Source organism: Amphiura filiformis, chromosome 2 (assembly GCF_039555335.1).
Source record: "Amphiura filiformis chromosome 2, Afil_fr2py, whole genome shotgun sequence".
In the NCBI taxonomy this organism is placed as follows: Eukaryota; Metazoa; Echinodermata; class Ophiuroidea; order Amphilepidida; family Amphiuridae; genus Amphiura; species Amphiura filiformis.
In genome coordinates, this window is record NC_092629.1 from 16,056,984 (window position 1) to 16,075,297 (window position 18,314).

Sequence of the window (18,314 nt, forward strand, 5' to 3'; positions counted from 1 at the left end):
TTCCATATCTGAAAAATATGATCCCCAATTTGTACTTACTTTATTGATAAAAGTCTAAATATCCACATGACAAATTCAGCTGTACATGTCCATTGTATATGTTCACAACATGACCCAAAATCATAACCTTTCAGACCTTAGACACATGCACAAGGCCTTGATAGCACTGCCATGTGCAGTCAATAGCCCAACATGCTGAACAAGAGACTGGTTGAGAGTCCATGTGTTCATTGACCTGCACATGTCAGCACATGCTTCAACTGCTGATGTGTCATATTAATGACCTCTCATGATATCAACCTCATAGTCACAGTCTCTGTTCTGTGGGGTATTGGTAGAATAACACATATCTTTATGAAAGGTCAAAAGTTAGGGATTGTTTTGTCAGACATTTTGAGAGCTAGATTTGATCAACACCATTTGAAGCATGTTGTAGCTTACAAGCAGGACACATAATTTCAGGATATTGACTACAAATTTGGACCAATAAATTTCCAGAGACATAATACAACCAAGGAAGCTTACTTCAAAGATGTAAAGGGCAACAGTGACATGGTAAGTGAAATAGTTAGGGAAGAATACCTTGGTGTACATTTGAAATGTAATTTCTGGTTTTTGTACATGGACTTCATGTCTCCCTATTCCACACATATAGGGTACGGTGAAGTGTAACAAAATTATTTCAAGTCATGCAGCATACTTTTCATTAATTTTTTTTTTTGACAATTGACTTTACCAATTTTTTTTACTGTTATGCCCCCTGTCCAAAAAGACACCATATCTGAATTGCTCAGACCATGAGCTTTAAAAATATATATACCTTGCCTATAATACCTATCTGTTATAGTTTTTCCGATGTGCAAGCATCTTTCCGGCACGGTAAAATTCATGTCAAATTATAAACAAATTAATGTGTGCTTATATTAATTTAACAACATGTACCTATAAAATGATTTGAACTTGTCTGAACATGGTATAATGATAATCACTGAAGTATTGAACATAAGAAATAAATTCACATGGTGTAAGAACTAGTATGCCGAGACTCACAATCCTATATACTTGATGAAATTGAACACATAATATCACACTCATCCACTGGTATAAAATCATACATATATCTAATATGTGGATGCACACTGAGTTGCATGTGTGTCCATACTGGAATTACATAAATTTCATGAAATTTGATGTTTTAAAATATCATCATTTCTCAGTCCCAAGCATCACTCAATAGCACATAACTGCATGGTATCTGTCAGGGAATGTACATGTATGTATGTACATGTACATGTAATGCATGACTTAACTTTACGAATGCACACAATCATGCATTTCCATGTGTAGGCCTACAATGTAATATTAATCTTACTCCATTAAGGTCCAATACTGATTGAAATTAGCTGTTTACTTCAATAATAACCAGATTGTTCTTAAAACAAGTAAATAAATAATATGAAACAAAGTATTTGAATACTACCGTATATGAGTTTCAGCATAATTTGATATATACATAATGACGCATTATGTATTTTTTACATATTGTGTCATCCATATCGTTTCGTCAGCTCCCCGCCGTCACTTTTATAAAATGTCATTACTCATGAAGGCTACATGACACATTGAAGGGTTTGTTATTATTTGAAAGCACTCATCAAGAGCTTTAATTTGTCTAGGTAGGTATAAGGTGAAAGCTTAAAAAATATAAAATCAGGACAAAAAAATCTCGCACAAAGGCCCCGGCTCCTCAATATCAATGCACCAGTTCAAAACGCATTGCCTTGTGCGAGTGACAATTCCCCGAAATAAGGAAGGTCCAATACTGATTAAAATTAGCTGTTTTAAAGTTCAATATAATATCCACATTGGCCTTAAAATAAATAAATAATCCAAAACAAAGTATTTGAATACTTCATAGGAGTTTCAGCATAATTTGATTAACATATTAACACATGGTGTATTTTTTACATATCGGGTCCTCCATATCGGGTCCTCCATATCGGGTCCTTAGCTCCCCGCCATCACTTTTTGGTATAAAATGTCATTACTCATGAAGGCTAGATGCTACATCCAAGGTTTAGGTGTCATTTGAAAGCACCCATCAAGAGCTTTAATTTGATTTTTGTGGTATTTTTTCAATCACTTTTTTAGAAGAAACCTTAAATTTTGACAGAATCAAGGACTTTTATAATTGTTATTCATTATTTTATTTATTAAATGCATATTTGATTGAAAACAAAGAAGTATTCTATTTTTAAAATCCAGTCCAAAAACACACAATTTTTTTACCATAAAATGATCAAGCATAAATTTGTCAATACTAGCCTTTTCAATATGGAGTCCATGAAAAAAAAAAGGATCGACTTACCGACCCTCCAAATTTTTGTCTCGGAAGGGCAACCAAACAATTTTTTTTGGCCTTATGTTAGAAATAGGAATACCATCAGCATCACTTTAACGTGGCTGTGTACTCTAGACATTGTTTCTTTCGCAAAATTGAGCTTTTTTGAAATGTTTTTACTTTGTTACGTTTTTTATAAATACAAGGAAAGAAAATCCAGATTTGTTAACTCCAACTGCTCTATTTTATGGATTTTATTTCACTATTTCACTCGTTCCCGCAATTTAAAAGGAAAGAAAATCTTTGTTGTACCATCGGGGTACACGCGCGCAACAACGCATCGCGTTTTGTAGTCGCGCAATTTATTAACGCACAGATACGCTATGCATACGCAACGCTTATCTGCATGCGCGGCGCATCTTATGGAAGCACCATGGAAGCACTGATTTCACAAAAACCTAGCGGCCAAATGGCTCCGTTTTAGCTGATAAAATGAGAATTTTTTTCAGTTCATTCCCCCGATTTAAACATGAAGATATGAATAGATTTCGCCCAAACTTCTCAAGGGGCTGTGGATTTACCCGATGTTTGCTTAATGTAAGGTAGAAAAACAAGAACTGCCGCATTCTCCTGTGAGCTTCGATCAAAGTGCAAAATGGGACCACTTTAAACTTCAACGGCTTTTATTTCAATGTTCATTTTCTCGGTAAAATGATGATTTAGGTACACGATAACTCAATAAATACAGCATCTATAGGTAAGCAATTATGCTCATCATAAAAAGCATGATCGACTTAAGAAACGGTTTTCTCATTTTTGGCTCTGAGCGGAGCTTATCAGTGCCTTTGTCATGCAACTAACTAGCATTCATTTTCAGGCCACAATACGCTGTTGGTTTTTATGCTAAGGATCATTTAATGACTGATATGAAGACTTAAGTTTCGTTTCTAAGTTTGGCTAAGTTATTTTTGAATCGATTGCACTCCAGATTTGATTGAAATTCAGGCGATAAAAGTATTATTTTTGGGTAAAAAAGACCAAAATAGTCACGATAATCGAGTTATATCTTGGTTCCCTGTGTGTGCTAGAGATTATTCTGGTCTGTATAATTTAAGATGCGTAATACAGACGGAAACCAATGGAGGTACATTTCTTAAGATTTAGTTCAGATCAGAAATTATTTGACTACTTCTTAACTTTTCTTCACTATTTCTTTATAATTTCAATAAAGAGATAGGTAAGGAATGTCAAAAATAGTCAAGAACATGTCTGAATCTTGAATAAATCCCGAATAAATCTGAACAAATGACTTTTCTGGGGGACTATTTGGCTTGCGCAAGTGCAGTACGAAAGCACTGTGCCGATTTTTTTTGTTAAAGGTCACGTTTTTTACCGATAAGCTGCGATGCTCTACAAACTTCGTACTTTTCTATGAGGCTATTTTGAACCAATAAATCGATTAGTTTTTCTTGATTGATGACATCACCATTTCTGAACCAATCAGCAAACAGTTTTTTGTGATTGATCGATTCTTGCAGTAGTCTCCACAGCAGCCAGTTTGGTTCCGCCCCTTCCACACAAACATTTTTGTGGAGGGAGCGTAACCAAACTGGCTGCATAGGAGACTAAGTTCACTGACCCACTGACCTTGCAAACTCAACCACAGAGAGCTACGGTGCATAATCGAGGTGAAAATACGCTAGTTTGTTTACATGAGCTCATGAGCTTCTGGTAAATGTCATTCAAGCATTTACGAGCATACCATAATATTTTTTTAATTAAATATAAAGATGTTTATTTAAGTTATTTGTAAAATTCAGCGATGGACTTAATCTAGAAGTGGTTTGATTTTAGTTGTAAACGCGGGACTCGACCGGCATGACAAGTTGAACATGTGAAGTTCCAAATTCGGAAGCCATGTACTACTATTCCATGTACGTGAGGTCTCACACGTGCGAACTGCTCCGAGCAAGGTCTTAGCCAGCCATGCGTCCACCCGTCTTTAAGACGGGCTAATCTAATTTTAGACGGGTGGATTTAATGGATTTTACAGATGTGATAGCTCTAAAACAGATGATTTTAAGGTTATTTGAACTTGAAACTAATTCAGAGTGACATGTAAAGGCTAAATCAGGACATATTTGACCACAGTGACCCTTCCATGGGTATAGACAAGTTGTTTTATATTTGAGGGTCAAATTTTGGTATTTGCTTGGACGGGTGGTTTCTGATTTCTGGCTAAGACTCTGGCTCCGAGGTTATACTGACTACTAGATTGTCTACTTTTGTACTTTCGTAAGTGATGAAATTGAAGAAAAAATCATGAAGTGAAATCTATCAGAAATAAACACTGATGTGATGTAGGCTAGTCCTGCTTAATCGGAGTACAGCATCCAGGCAGATCCAGATCCGAACAGAACTTACGATTGTTCGGTTGGCCCGGTTCAACACACATGACACAACAGACATGTCAGGACAGAACAGTTTTGGTGTTTACAAAAAAATGCAAATGATCTCAAGTCACAAAAATTTGTTATAAAATTTCATTTATTGTCTCGCCTCAGTATTTCTGTCTGTCCGGGGGTGTGGATGTCCGTGTGTCCGTCCGGAGCTGTATCTGGGGAACTGTAAGACCTACTGGGGCGCTTCTTGGTGGGAGGAAGGTTATCTAAGTTTGCTCCGTAATTGTATGTTTTCGGTGAAAAAATAATGCAAATTAACATAGCTAATTTGCATAATTTATCTTGAAATCAGCGCAAATTGATAAAATTTCATTTCTGAACTTTGTTCAGGATGGGACTTAGTAATCACTATTTCCGTCTGTGTGTGTGGGGGTGGGATGTCCGAATGTCCGTCCGGAGCTGTATCTGGGGAACCGTAAGACCTACGGGGACGCTACTTGGTGGGAGGAAGGGTATCCAAGTTTGCTCCGTAATCATATGTTTTCGGTGAAAATATGCAAATTAACATAGCTAATTTGCATAATTTATCACGAATATCAGCGCAAGTTGATAGCGGCGCATGGTAACTAAACCTTGTGACAGGAATGATACACACCTGCTGATCACCTGATTAGTTTTTGGCGAAAAGTATCGCATTTAGTTGTTAAGTTGCATAATTTATGCGGAACGCTTCTACAAAATGGTTGGAAATCTGAAGAAATCCGCCTTGTGAAGCTGTTTCTGGGGATCCGTAAGAATGCTAAGCCCTATGATGATGAAACGTGGTGGGGATAGCATGACCAGAGGATCTCGACCTGATTCGATTTTCAGCGCAAAATATGGTAATTACCTACCTAATTTGCATAATTTATGCATAATATGCAAAAACCTTTTTCTCGGAGACTAGGGGTCGACGTTCTTCAAACTTGGTGGGCGGGTGCATCTTGACCCCAGACAGAACAAGTTTGTATTGGTTAGTGGGTGAAGGTCACTCGAGGTCATCCAGGGGTCATCTAAGGTCAAATTACTAAAACTGTCGTATGGGCATGAAACTTGGTGGGTACAGTTAACATTTAGAGTCAAATTTTCTGACGGTCATTTTGGGGTCATCCGAGGTCACTTAGGGGTCATCCGAGGTCAAATTACTAAAACTGTCGTATGAGCATGAAACTTGATGGATACACTTAACATTATGAGTCAAATTTTCGGACGGTTATTTCGGGGTCATCTGAGCTCACAAGGGGTCATCTGAGGTCAAATTTCTAAAAACTCGTATGGGCATGAAACTTGGTGGGTACAGTCAACATTTAGAGTCAAATTATCGGACGGTCATTTCGGGGTCATCCGAGGTCACCAAGGGGTCACCTGAGGTCAAATTACTAAAAACTTGTATGGGCATGAAACTTGGTGGGTACACTTAACATTTAGAGTCAAATTTTTAGACGGTTATTTCGGGGTCATCTGAGGTCAAATTACTAAAAACTGTTGTATGGGCATGAAACTTTGTGGGTACAGTCAACATTTAGAGTCAATTTTTGGAAGGTCATTTCGGGGTCATCCGAGGTCACCCAGGGGTCATCTAAGGTTAAGTTAGTAAAACTCGCATGGGCATGAAACTTGGTGGGTACAGTCAACAATTCAAGCCAAATTTTTGGAATGTCATTTTGGGGTCATCCAAGGTCACTCAGGGGTCATCTGTGGTCAAATTACTAAAACCTCATGTGGATATGAAACTTATTGATGGATGTATTATGCTCTGCAAATAAGATATAGCTACCAACCAGCAAGATGTATGATTGCATGTGATCTGGCACATACAATGTATATGATTTCACCTGTTGCACATTCGACTGCAATTACTTTCACATTCAAAAAAGCACAGAGCCACAGCGCCATTGGTGCTCTTGTTTTATATTTTGGTCTATTTCCGATTTTAGGCATCATTTTGTGCAAATAGGCGTTTGTGAATTGTAAAAAGTTCATTTTGATGCCTTACATGTATATGGTCAATATCTCAAAAAATAAGGCCGATATTAAAAAAACGTTTTTGGAATGGTGCCTTAAAATTAAGAAAAAAGCAAAACAAACATTTTTGGAAAGAGTGTTTTTTTTGTTTTTTGTACCGTATTAAAACTGACAAAAAACTCCCTTTTTGGGGATTTTCTTCATAATTGTTGTTTTTACACCAAATCTATATTTATATTAAGATTCATTGATGTCTTGCCTTTATAAAAATGTATACTTTTATATGTCTTGCGTGAATAATTACTAAGTTACGGCACTTTTACTACATGCATGTCTGAGAGTAGGCCCTACACAGCTGCCTTAATACTCAACACATTTTTAGAGGTCCATGTGACATGTGTTTCGCCATATAGTGCAACTTTTGAACATGTATGTTTATTTAATTTTATGTCACCCTGTACCTTCATAACAATTTAGTGTGATACTACACATGCAAGGCAAAAATATGTTGTTGAAATAACATGAATATTAATCTGCATTAATTAGTCATTAATAAGTCATTCACCAATCACCATTTTAGATCTCAAAAGATTGCAGGATATGGAGATATAAAAATTTAATGTTTGAGCATAATTAGTATGAAACATATGTGTTATTTTGGGATGCGTTTTGGCTTGCTACATGTAGTTATTGCAGCGTTGGAATTGGTGGGTTGGTGTACATGTAGCAATTTTATAAATTTGCAACACAATTTTTGGAATTGAATAGCATTTATATGTCATAGACTAACACACGGAAATGTGTGAAATATACTAAGAGGTCATGTTTTTTATACTGGGACCCTAAAAAAGGTGGTGCTGTCATATTTTGCTAAATCATTTTGTCTACTTATTCCTATATTTTTGCTAAAATTCATCATGAACAAATGGTTTTGGTCTTATTTTGAAGATAAATTATTAATCTAATGAATTAATAACAAATACAATTAAACAAATGTATTAATTAATTACAACAGCTTAATTAAGTTAATTAGTCAGGGGTGGTGCCGGAAGTGGAGGAGCCGGAAGCGGAGGAGCTCTGTGTAATTCCAATGGGAAGTTGATGTTCATTATGATTAATAAAATTTATGCACTTTGTTGCGTAGTAGAAGTAAAAATGCATTTTGCATAATGTTAATCTTATTTTTTCACTTTCTATAACTATAATTGCCTAGTTAATCTTAATGAACTTAGTAATTAAGGATTTAACAAGCTTTTAATTAATGCAGTGGAATGTGGGTCATACAATACAATGGGCTTTAATTTTGCATGCATGCATATGAAATAAATTTCAATATTGTTTTATCTTTGAAATATGAAATAAATCTTCTAAAAGGAGATTATTACAGTCAAAGGATTTAATCTGATGACATATTGATCTCTATCTGGTTATTGTTAAATAGTTTATTGATGTAGGCTAATTGTACATGTATTGTACATGTACCTTTGTTACTAATTATTCACAGAATATAGATTTTTGGAACACCCTATATAGGAATTGGATATTTAAATTTGATATTATAGCAATTCTGTAAACTATTTTGAATATATTCCAAATTTAATGGCACTTAGGGAAATTTTACATAAATTAAAAAAATTAATTTACAAATTTTTTTCACACCCTGTATAACACAATGGGCTTAACAAATATAGTGCAAACTATACATTTAATGAAAGGACTAACTGTGTACATTCCAAATATCAAGTTCATTTTCCAATTTAATATATACTATGTAGAAATATTGGAGCGGTAAAGAAATTTAATTTTTTCGGTATTTTTCAATGGAATCACCCTGTATATTTTTTGATACACAATGTACACCCTGTATATCCATTCAAACTTTACAGATTTGCAATCATGACAATATATGCTTTCTAAAAATGTATACTTTTACTAGTTTGGGTGAAAACTTTTGAAATATAATCAGAAATACAAAAAAAGGAGTTGATTTTTGAAAAATTGCAAGATGTGACACAATTGGGTCCCACCTCAAAAAACATGACCAAGAGATATTTTGACAGCAGATTTTGCTATGCATAAAACAATTCTTAATTCCAACACTGAGTAATTGTGCTAATTATTCACATTTACGCTGAAAATGTTCTTGTGATGCATGAAGGAGACAATATTTGATATTGTTGTATGTTTAAAGACATTCATATATCTTAAACCAATAGGGTTATCCCACTTAAACTGTGAGGCAAATGCTTGTTTTGATTTGCAGATGACATCATGTGTGGAATCTGTTGCGTTATTAAAGTATGTCAGCTCTCGGAGCAAGAATCTACCTCAGTTTCTCTTGACGAGATAAAGGTAAGTTGATGATCTGGGCTTCATGTAAATAAGGTTGATCCCAGTGAATTCCATACATAAAAGGTTTCGGTATGTGATTCTTAGCAGTGGCTGTGGCTTAGCTTAATTGTTAGCGCTTTGTGTAACAAGGTCCAATGTCAATTTCAGATTGCGCAATGGTCAAATATTGAAGTTTGCTCTTGTCAGGCGGCGGATGACATGATCGAGCCGGCAACTTGTGAAACGGCCCGGCCGTATGGCATTTTCCAATATACTCGGTTAGTTTTGTGGGGTTCATTATCGAACCCCAACGGTTTTAGCTTGTATTTATATTATTTATCAACATAGACCTATTTGTTTGTGATATTTCAAGCGTTTTAAAATTTCAAAATAATCCCATTCAATTACACGGTTGACGATGAAAATTTACTGAATTTAGAGAATGCAATGCGGCCACCACCTGGCTCTTGTTGTCCTAGTATTTTATGTGAATTTTTATGCCTCCACCGAGAGGCATCTGTTTTTGCAATGTCGGTGCTTCCGTCCTTCCTTCCGTCCTTCCTTCCGTCCGGATGCTATATCTCGGGCATGGATGGGCGGATTGACTTCAGATTTTCAGGATAGGTGGGTCATGGTCAAAAACTCTGGCTACTTTTTTTTGGATGAGATTCAAGGTCATATACGGAGGTTAAAGGTCATTTGAGGTCAGGGGCCCATTTTCCTTATTTGCCTCTTTTCGCGGAGACCAAGGGTCACACGTTCCTCAAACTTGGTCCAGTGCATCTTGACCTCAGGCAGAACAAGTTTGTATTGGTTAGTGGGTCAAGGTCTCCTGAGGTCATGCCGGGGTCATTTGAGGTCAAATTAGCAAAAATAGTCATATGGCCATGAAACTTGGTAGGTACGGTCAACATGTAGAGCCAAATTTTTTGAAAGGTCATTTTGGGGTCATCTGGGGTCAGGGTCATCTGAGGTCAAATTAGTAAAAACTGTCGTATGGACATGAAACTTGGTGGGTACAATCAACATTTAGAGCCTAATTTTTGGAAGGTCATTTTGGGGTCATCCAGGGTCACCCAGGGGTCATTTGAGGTCAAATTAGTAAAAACTATCGTATGGGCATGAAATTTGGTGGGTGCAGTTAATATTTAGAGCCAAATTTTTCGAATGTCATTTCAGGGTCATCCAAGGTCATCCAGGGGTCATCTGAAGTCAAATTAGTAAAAACTGTCATATGGGCATGACACTTGGTGCGTACAGTCAACATTTGGAGCCAACTTTTGGAAGTTCATTTTGGGTTCATCAGGGGTCATCTGAGGTCAAATTAGTAAAATCTATCTTATGGGCATGAAACTTGGTGGGTACAGTCAACATTTAGAACCAAATTTTTGGAAGGCCATTTTGGGGTCACCAGGGGTCATCTGAGGTCAAATTTGTAAAAACTGTTGGATGGGCATAAAACATTTGAAGCCAAATTGTTGGAAGATCATTTTGGGATCACCAGGGCCCCAGGGGTCACCCAGGGGTCATCTGAGGTCAAATTGATAAAAACTGTCATATGGGCAAATTTGGTGGGTACAGTCAACATTTAGGCTTGAAGCTTTGTATCAACTTGTGAGTGCCACATCACTCGCTTTGGTGGAGGCATCACGGTCGGCGCTGTGCGTCGAAAACCGCAACATCCGAGAACCGCGGTTCATCTAGTTTGTCAAGATTTTTAAAAAGGTTAAAAACCTGAATGACATTGTTGCTTTTCTTGCTGGAATATCTTTTTATCTAAAGAAAAAAAACCCATGTTGATACGATTTTTCTTTGCGAAGTTAAGTCAATTTATCAACTGCTGAAAACAATATAAAACAAAAGAATTTTAACACTTTCTTTGCCAATATTTCAAAATCAATATTAGCGACATCCGACTCATTTCCCTTGATCGCGTCATATGAGATTTTGGATGATCTGTCCGACTTGTACTTTTCCATTTCTCTGAATCAGTGCAATTTAATATTAATTTAAAAAAAATGAAATATTTCATACTTATTTGCAGTCTATAAGGGTAGATGTGGTATTGATGGTCGAAGCAGCCAAAATATTAATTTTCATTATCTAAATCAATATATTGTTGAAAAATGACACTGACTTTGCAAAAGTTCATTTATTCTACAAATCATATGCTTTGAAAACTTGCTTGATTTATTGTTGTTAATGAGTTATGTACGTTTTACAAAAGTGTTGTTGTTTCAGCCCTCTGTACAACATAACTCAAGAACCACAGGACCTACAAAAGTATAGTGATATTTGAATTCTTCTACACACTCGCTATGAAATGATCAATGCAATTTTTGCCAAAGCTCATTCACAAGCTGCTGTAAACTACCAAATCGCAACAGTTTAAAAATATTTCTTAACCTTACATATTTGCAGTCTTTAAGATTACTACACCCTGTCCAATTTTAATGCCTATTTTTGCATTTTTCTCAAAAATTATAGCGCATTGGTGACAAGTAAGATATGTATATTATAGGGGCAAGGACTACAACTACTGCACTGGAAATTTTATTTCGGCACAGACAGCAGTTGTGGAGTTGCAGTCAAAAATGAGGGAAAATCAGTATTTGGTCAATAAATCAATAACTACTTGCCTTGAGTTGCTGAGTTTTCAGAGCAATAGTTGTAGTCCTTGCCCGTACAATATGCATATCTTAATTGTCACCAATGCGCTATAATTTTTTGAGAAAATGCAAAAATAGGCACAAATTGGCCAGGGGTGTAGTACCCCTTAAATTAGTATCCAAGAGTTGCGATATAAAAGAAACCCGTTTGCAAATGTTGAAAATATACCAGTATTCAGTATAAAGTTTGGTTTGTGGGTCAGGCAGGTAGGCAATTGTTGGCCATCCAGGGTACTATTTACTCAGGTGCATATAAGGTGAGTCCTCATAAAGATAACTGTTTGCTATAAAGTGAGAAATGTCAACATTGGCATCATGCTCATGCTACTTATTATAGCCATGATGATGATATCAGCCTGGATCATTGCGTAATCCAGGTGCACACAATAGCTGATATAGACTAGAGAATGCCATGTGGTCCCATAGCAGGGGATTTACCAATTTTCTGTGAACCCTTGCCCGGTGTTATCACTTAACATTGACTATGTGTATGCATGATCGTTCCCAATTTCAAGAAAAAAGGGGTTATGTTTAAACTATGTTCGCGAACATAAAATGTTCATGATATTTAAAAAATAGGGTTGTTTTTGACGACGGTGTACTCGAAATTAAAAAATAGGGTAAGGTATATTTTGTGAATCCTGATGTTGAAATCATTATACCATTTCTTGCTCAATTTGCTCCCGGATTTCACTTTTGTGAAACTTTTGTGCATTCCAAGTAATATTCAGGAACTCACTTCCCAGTTTGGCTGCTGTGTTCTTTGGTATGTGTTCTAGAAATGTTAAAAAAGGGGTGCTTTTGTAAAAGTGTACTTGAAATGCAAAAAATAGGGGTAATTTTTAAGGCTAATTTGTACCCGTTTTGTGTAAAATAGGGGTAACAAATGCTGAAAATGTTCTTGAAACCGCGCAAAATAGGGGGGTATTTTTGACTTTGGGAACGATCATGCGTTACGCCTTTGAATAGGAAGTGACAACACCGGGAACCCTTGTAACCCTATTTCTTGAGAGTCTGTCCACTCATGACCCCATTTAGGTAGAAATTAGAGCAGGCATTCTTAAATAGTGAGGGTGGTATAGAAAATATTTTATTTACGTTTGAGAGTACTGGATTAGTAAATAACTGATGACCACTCACTCCAGTACAGACCAATATCATTACCTAGCTGGGGGGTTTTCAACCCCCCGAGCTAGGTACTGTTTTGCTATCCGATCTTTCTTCTTTCTTCTTCTTTCTGGCAATAAATTTCAAAATGCTTCTCCTCCTACATGTTACACCCTACAGTTATGTAACTTGCACATATGTATCGGCTATATCCAGTGCCCATAGGGTGCAAACAGAATTGGGGTCAAAGGTCATTAAGGGGCATTACCGGTATATAACCACATACCTTCAAAATGCTTCTTCTGCCACATATTACATAGCACAATGATGTCACTTACACATGTGCATCGGCTTTACCCAGTGCCCATACCTTGCACACAGAATTGGGGTCAAGGTCATTGAGGGGGTAAAATCTATTTTGCCTTATCTTAAGGGGTGTGGGGCTCAAACTCAGTGACATCAAATCTCACGACCAGGGGAACATTTTACAGGGGTCAAGTCAAAGGTCACGCAGAGGTCAAATTTTAGAAATGCATTTTCTGGACATCTGTAAGGGGGACAGGGTTCAAACTCCGCGACAACAAACTTAATGAATAGGGGAATATTTTGGAACACTTTGCAGGGGTCATGTCAAAGGTTAACTGGGGTCAAATCATATAGTTTCATTTTCTGGATATCTGTATGGGGCTCAAACTCAGTGACAACAAATCTCATGAACAGGGAAACAGTTTGCAGGGGTCAGGTCAAAGGTCATGCAGAGGTCAGGTCAAAGGTCATGCAGAGGTCAAATTTTCGAAATGCATTTTCTGGACATCTGTATGGGGTACAGGGCTCAAACTCACTGACCAGGGGAACACTTTGGAATGCTGTGCAGGGGTCAGCTCAAAGGTCATCTTGGTCATATCATAGAATTTATTTTTATGGGCATCTGTAAGTCGTATGGGACTCAAACTCTGTGACAACAAACCTCATGACCAGGGGAACATTTTTGGAACATTTTGCAGGGGTCAGATAGGCCTACCTCCTAAACACCAACATGCCCCAGCTAGGTTTGTGGTCTATGACCACCATTTGCCACTAGTTGTCATTATTATGTAAAAGAATGGTCACTGTGTAATAGGTTGATTTGGTTCATACAAACTCATTGGGTCACATACATTGTACAAAATGTACATGTACATGTTCAAGGTGTGTGGCACCAAAAAGGATATTGACCCTTTTGAGTACACAATTGATATTTAGATAAATGTGATTAAGATTAAGATTGTTAAGGTTAGCAACTATTTTAAACTGTTGCGATTTGGTAGTTCCTGGCATCTTGCGAATTGTAGTGAGCTACTGAGCTTTGACAAAAATTACATCTACCATCTCATAGCGAGTGTGTAGAAGAATTCAAATATCGTATATATACTTTTGTAGGTCCTGTGGTTATTGAGTTATGCTGTAAGGGGCCGTCCATAATTTTCGCCATTTTCACTTACGTACAAAGCGTACGTAACTTTTTATCTCCCTCGAGTTACGTACAAATAAAATAGTGAATTATTTCGCGTACCGGTACTACTTAAAGCAAAATTGAGATGTTGGGTTGGGGTTGTGGTTAGATTAGGGTTAGGGCTAGTGTTCCAGGATAATAAGTTAAGAAATGCTAAAAAAACCTTCCTTTTAAACCATATTTTCATGAAAACGAGAGCCATCAATGAATTAAAATATAGCTTAAAATGCAGCCCGAATCTAAACTAAATGACTAATGCACCCCAAAATCTGCCGAACACCCCAATACTCTCTTTTCCAGTATAAAGAACCCCAGGATCACGTCATATATATAGGGGAACCAGGGGGACATCCCTTTGGCATGTTTGGTGTATGTTCTTGCAATTAAACTATGGGTTTCATATATCCTTTGTCGCAACAGTGACAATTTACTCTTGCTCAAATAAATCACCATTTTTCTTACGTACACTTCTCCCGCCCCCTTACGTACGCTTTGTACGTAAGTGAAAATAAAGCGGGCTGAAACAACAACACTTTTGTAAAATGTACATAACTCATTCACAACAATAAGCAAGTTTTTAAACTTTTAAAGTCTTGACCTCAGGCAGAACAAGTTTGTATTGGTTAGTGGGTCAAGGTCTCCTGAGGTCATGCAGGGGTCATTTGAGGTCAAATTAGCAAAAATAATAAAGCCCGCTTTATTTTCACAATAAGTGAAAATAAAGCGGGCTGAAACAACAACACTTTTGGGTCACTCCATATCAAATCAAGGAGGCGCCCCACCTGACCCCCTCAGATTTGATTTATATTTTAGTCATATGTTGTACCTGTAAAAATATTAAAAACCTGCCAATTTGAGGTCTGTAGCTCTTACGGATTTTCTGTGGCAGCCATTTAAAGTTGGAGTAGGGGAGTCTAAATTTGGACCCAAAAGTTGCCCTTTAATCTTTTTTCATCTTTGGGCGTTTGTGCCTTCTTTATAAAAAGAAAGAGAGGTCTGAAACTTTGCATACACACTAACTGCATGCCCAATTTGTCAAAAAATAAAAATAAAAAATTCTGTAATTATTGCGTTGTGTCACGGGCTCATTAAATATGCAAGAAAAAATGTAATGTAATTTTGTAAACTGGCAAGTTTAGCCCCCTAAATTCACATTTTTGTCAGATTAATTATTTTTGTTGTCACCGATGCTATATATAGGATAAATACAATGCATACCCAAAAATTGGGGTCACAACTCATTTACATTTCGAACAGCGCCCTCACGAAGATGGAATTTATTGCACATTCAACATTTTCAGGGGCCCAAAGTCGATGTGGTCCACCTTCAAAGTTTATAAAACATCACTTTTATATAACTACAAGTCTTAAATTACAACTTTGCTAAGTCCCAGTAATTGTATAGGTTGACTTCATATAAAATGACAAGCCCAAAGTTAACCATTTTCTTATGATTGCATGTAGTGCAAATGTGCCGAATTCGGAAGGCTTGAAAGTCAAATTGGCCCCAATATTGAAAATAAAATGGAAATAAAAGTAAATAGGGCCAATAACTATGCATCTAGTCATTTATTTTCAATATTGTGGCCATTTTGACTTTTAAACCTTCCGAATTCGGCACATTTGCAGTACATGCAATCATAAGAAAACGGTCAACTTTAGGCTTGTCGCTTTATATGAAGTCAATCTATAAAATTAATGGGATTGAGCAAAGTTGCAATTTAAGACTAGTAGTCATATAAAAGTGATGTTTTATAAATTTTGAAGGTTGACCACATCGACTTTGCAATAAATTTCATCTTTGTGAGGGCGCTGTTCGAAATGTAAATGAGTTGTGACCCCAATTTTTTGGGTATGCATTGTATTTATCCTATATATAGCATCGGTGAAAAAAAAAAAAATTAATCTGACAAAAATGTGAATTTAGGGGGCTAAACTTGCCAGTTTACAAAACATCTTCGTGAGGGCGCTGCACTCCAACTTTAAATGGCTACCATAGAAAATCTGTATATATTGAAAACGAAATGGAAATACAAGTAAATGGGGCCAATAACTACTCATCTAATCATTTATTTTTAATATTGTGGCCAATTTGACTTTCAAGCCTTCCGAATTCGCACATTTGCACTACATGCAATCATAAGAAAATGGTCAACTTTGGGCTTGTCATTTTATATGAAGTCAACCTATACAATTACTGGGACTTAGCAAAGTTGTAATTTAAGACTAGTAGTTATATAAAAGTGTTGTTTTATAAATTTTGAAGGTGGACCACATCGACTTTGGGCCCCTGAAAATGTTGAATTTGCAATAAATTCCATCTTCGTGAGGGCGCTGTTCGAAATGTAAATGAGTTGTGACCCCAATTTTTTGGGTATGCATTGTATTTATCCTATATATAGCATCGGTGACAACAAAAAATAATTAATCTGACAAAAAATGTGAATTTAGGGGGGCTAAACTTGCCAGTTTACAAAACATTACATTTTTTCTTGCATATTTAATGAGCCCGTGACACAACGCCATAATTACAGATTTTTATATTTTTATTTTTTGACAAATTGGGCATGCAGTTAGTGTGTATGCAAAGTTTCAGACCTCTCTTTCTTTTTATAAAGAAGGCACAGACTCCCAAAGATTAAATTTATTTAAGGGGTAACTTTTAGGTCCAAATTTAGACCTCCCTACTCCAACTTTAAATGCCTGCCACAGAAAATCCGTAGAAAGAGCTACAGACCTCAAATTTGCAGGTTTTAATATTTTTACAGGTACAACATATGACTAAAATATAAAGCAAATCTGAGGGGGTCAGGTGGGGCGCCTCCTTGATTTGATATGGAGTGACCCTTTTGTAAAATGTACATAACTCATTCACAACAATAAGCAAGTTTTTAAAGTATATTTGTAGAATGAAACATCAAAATATGCAACTAATACCACACAAAACTATACAGCACATCTGGCCACCACATCCAATCACTGTACCAAGCTTGAAGTTGATGAGTTATTGCATTTAAGCTGCACGAGTGGATTAATGAAAATGTAAGCAAAATGTGCAAATAAGCTCATTATTAGTCATAAATATGCAAATAACATGACACAAAACTATACAGCACATCATGCCACCATATCCTATCACCATACCAAGTTTGATATAAAATTGGACGGATTGAGTGTGATACCTGAATTTATCGGTCGAGCTAGAGTTTTCAAATATCATGCGAGACGAAGTCGAGTGTGATATTTGAAAACTCTAGCGAGACTGATAAATTCAGGTATCATGCTAAATTATCCGTCAATTTTATCATTATTATGTCTTCAGAATCTTTTTTGGTCAAAACATGATTTTTAGGAAAAAAACATGATTTTTGGTCAAAAATGTGATTTTTGGCCAAAAATGCGACTCTTGGTCACAAATGATTCTTGACATGATTTTTAGTCAAAAATATGATTTTTGGTCAAAAATGTGATATTTGGTGAAAAAATGTGATTTTTGGACAAAAATGTGATTTTTTGTCAAAAATATGATTTTTGGTCAAAAATGTGTTTTTTGGTTAAAAAATGTATTTTTTGGTGAGGATGTGATTTTTGGTCGAAAATGTGATTTTTGGTCGAAAATGTGATTTTTGGTCGAAAATGTGATTTTTGGTCAAAAATGTGAATTTTGGTCAAAAATGTGATTTTTGGTCAAAAATATAATTTTTTTTGTCATGGCTTGTCACATTTCAAAAAAAATCACACCAAAAGAGACTTTTACACATAAAGTATATGAACTATGCACTCTATGAAGAGGCTACAGATATGAAAAAACCCTGTAGCTCCAGGTGACCGTTACACAAATTGATCAGACAGCCAGGTTATGTATAAAGGTATAGGATGCAAGGTTCTGAAGACATAATAATGAAGTTGATTGGTTATTGCGTTGGAGCTGCGCAGTGGATGAATTTGAAAAATGAATTTGCTTCCAC

At 36.3% G+C, this 18,314-nt stretch overlaps 1 protein-coding gene across 1 annotated transcript in view; it reads left to right on the forward strand.

Moving 5' to 3' along the window:
• Positions 1 to 18,314, forward strand: part of LOC140145942 (uncharacterized) — a 105,874-nt gene that overhangs the window by 15,640 nt on the left and 71,920 nt on the right. Inside the window, exon 2 of the mRNA XM_072167681.1 lies at positions 9,011 to 9,099. Coding sequence (XP_072023782.1) covers positions 9,019 to 9,099 — 81 coding nt within the window. The 5' untranslated portion in view covers positions 9,011 to 9,018. The remainder of the gene's footprint in view (positions 1 to 9,010; positions 9,100 to 18,314) is intronic.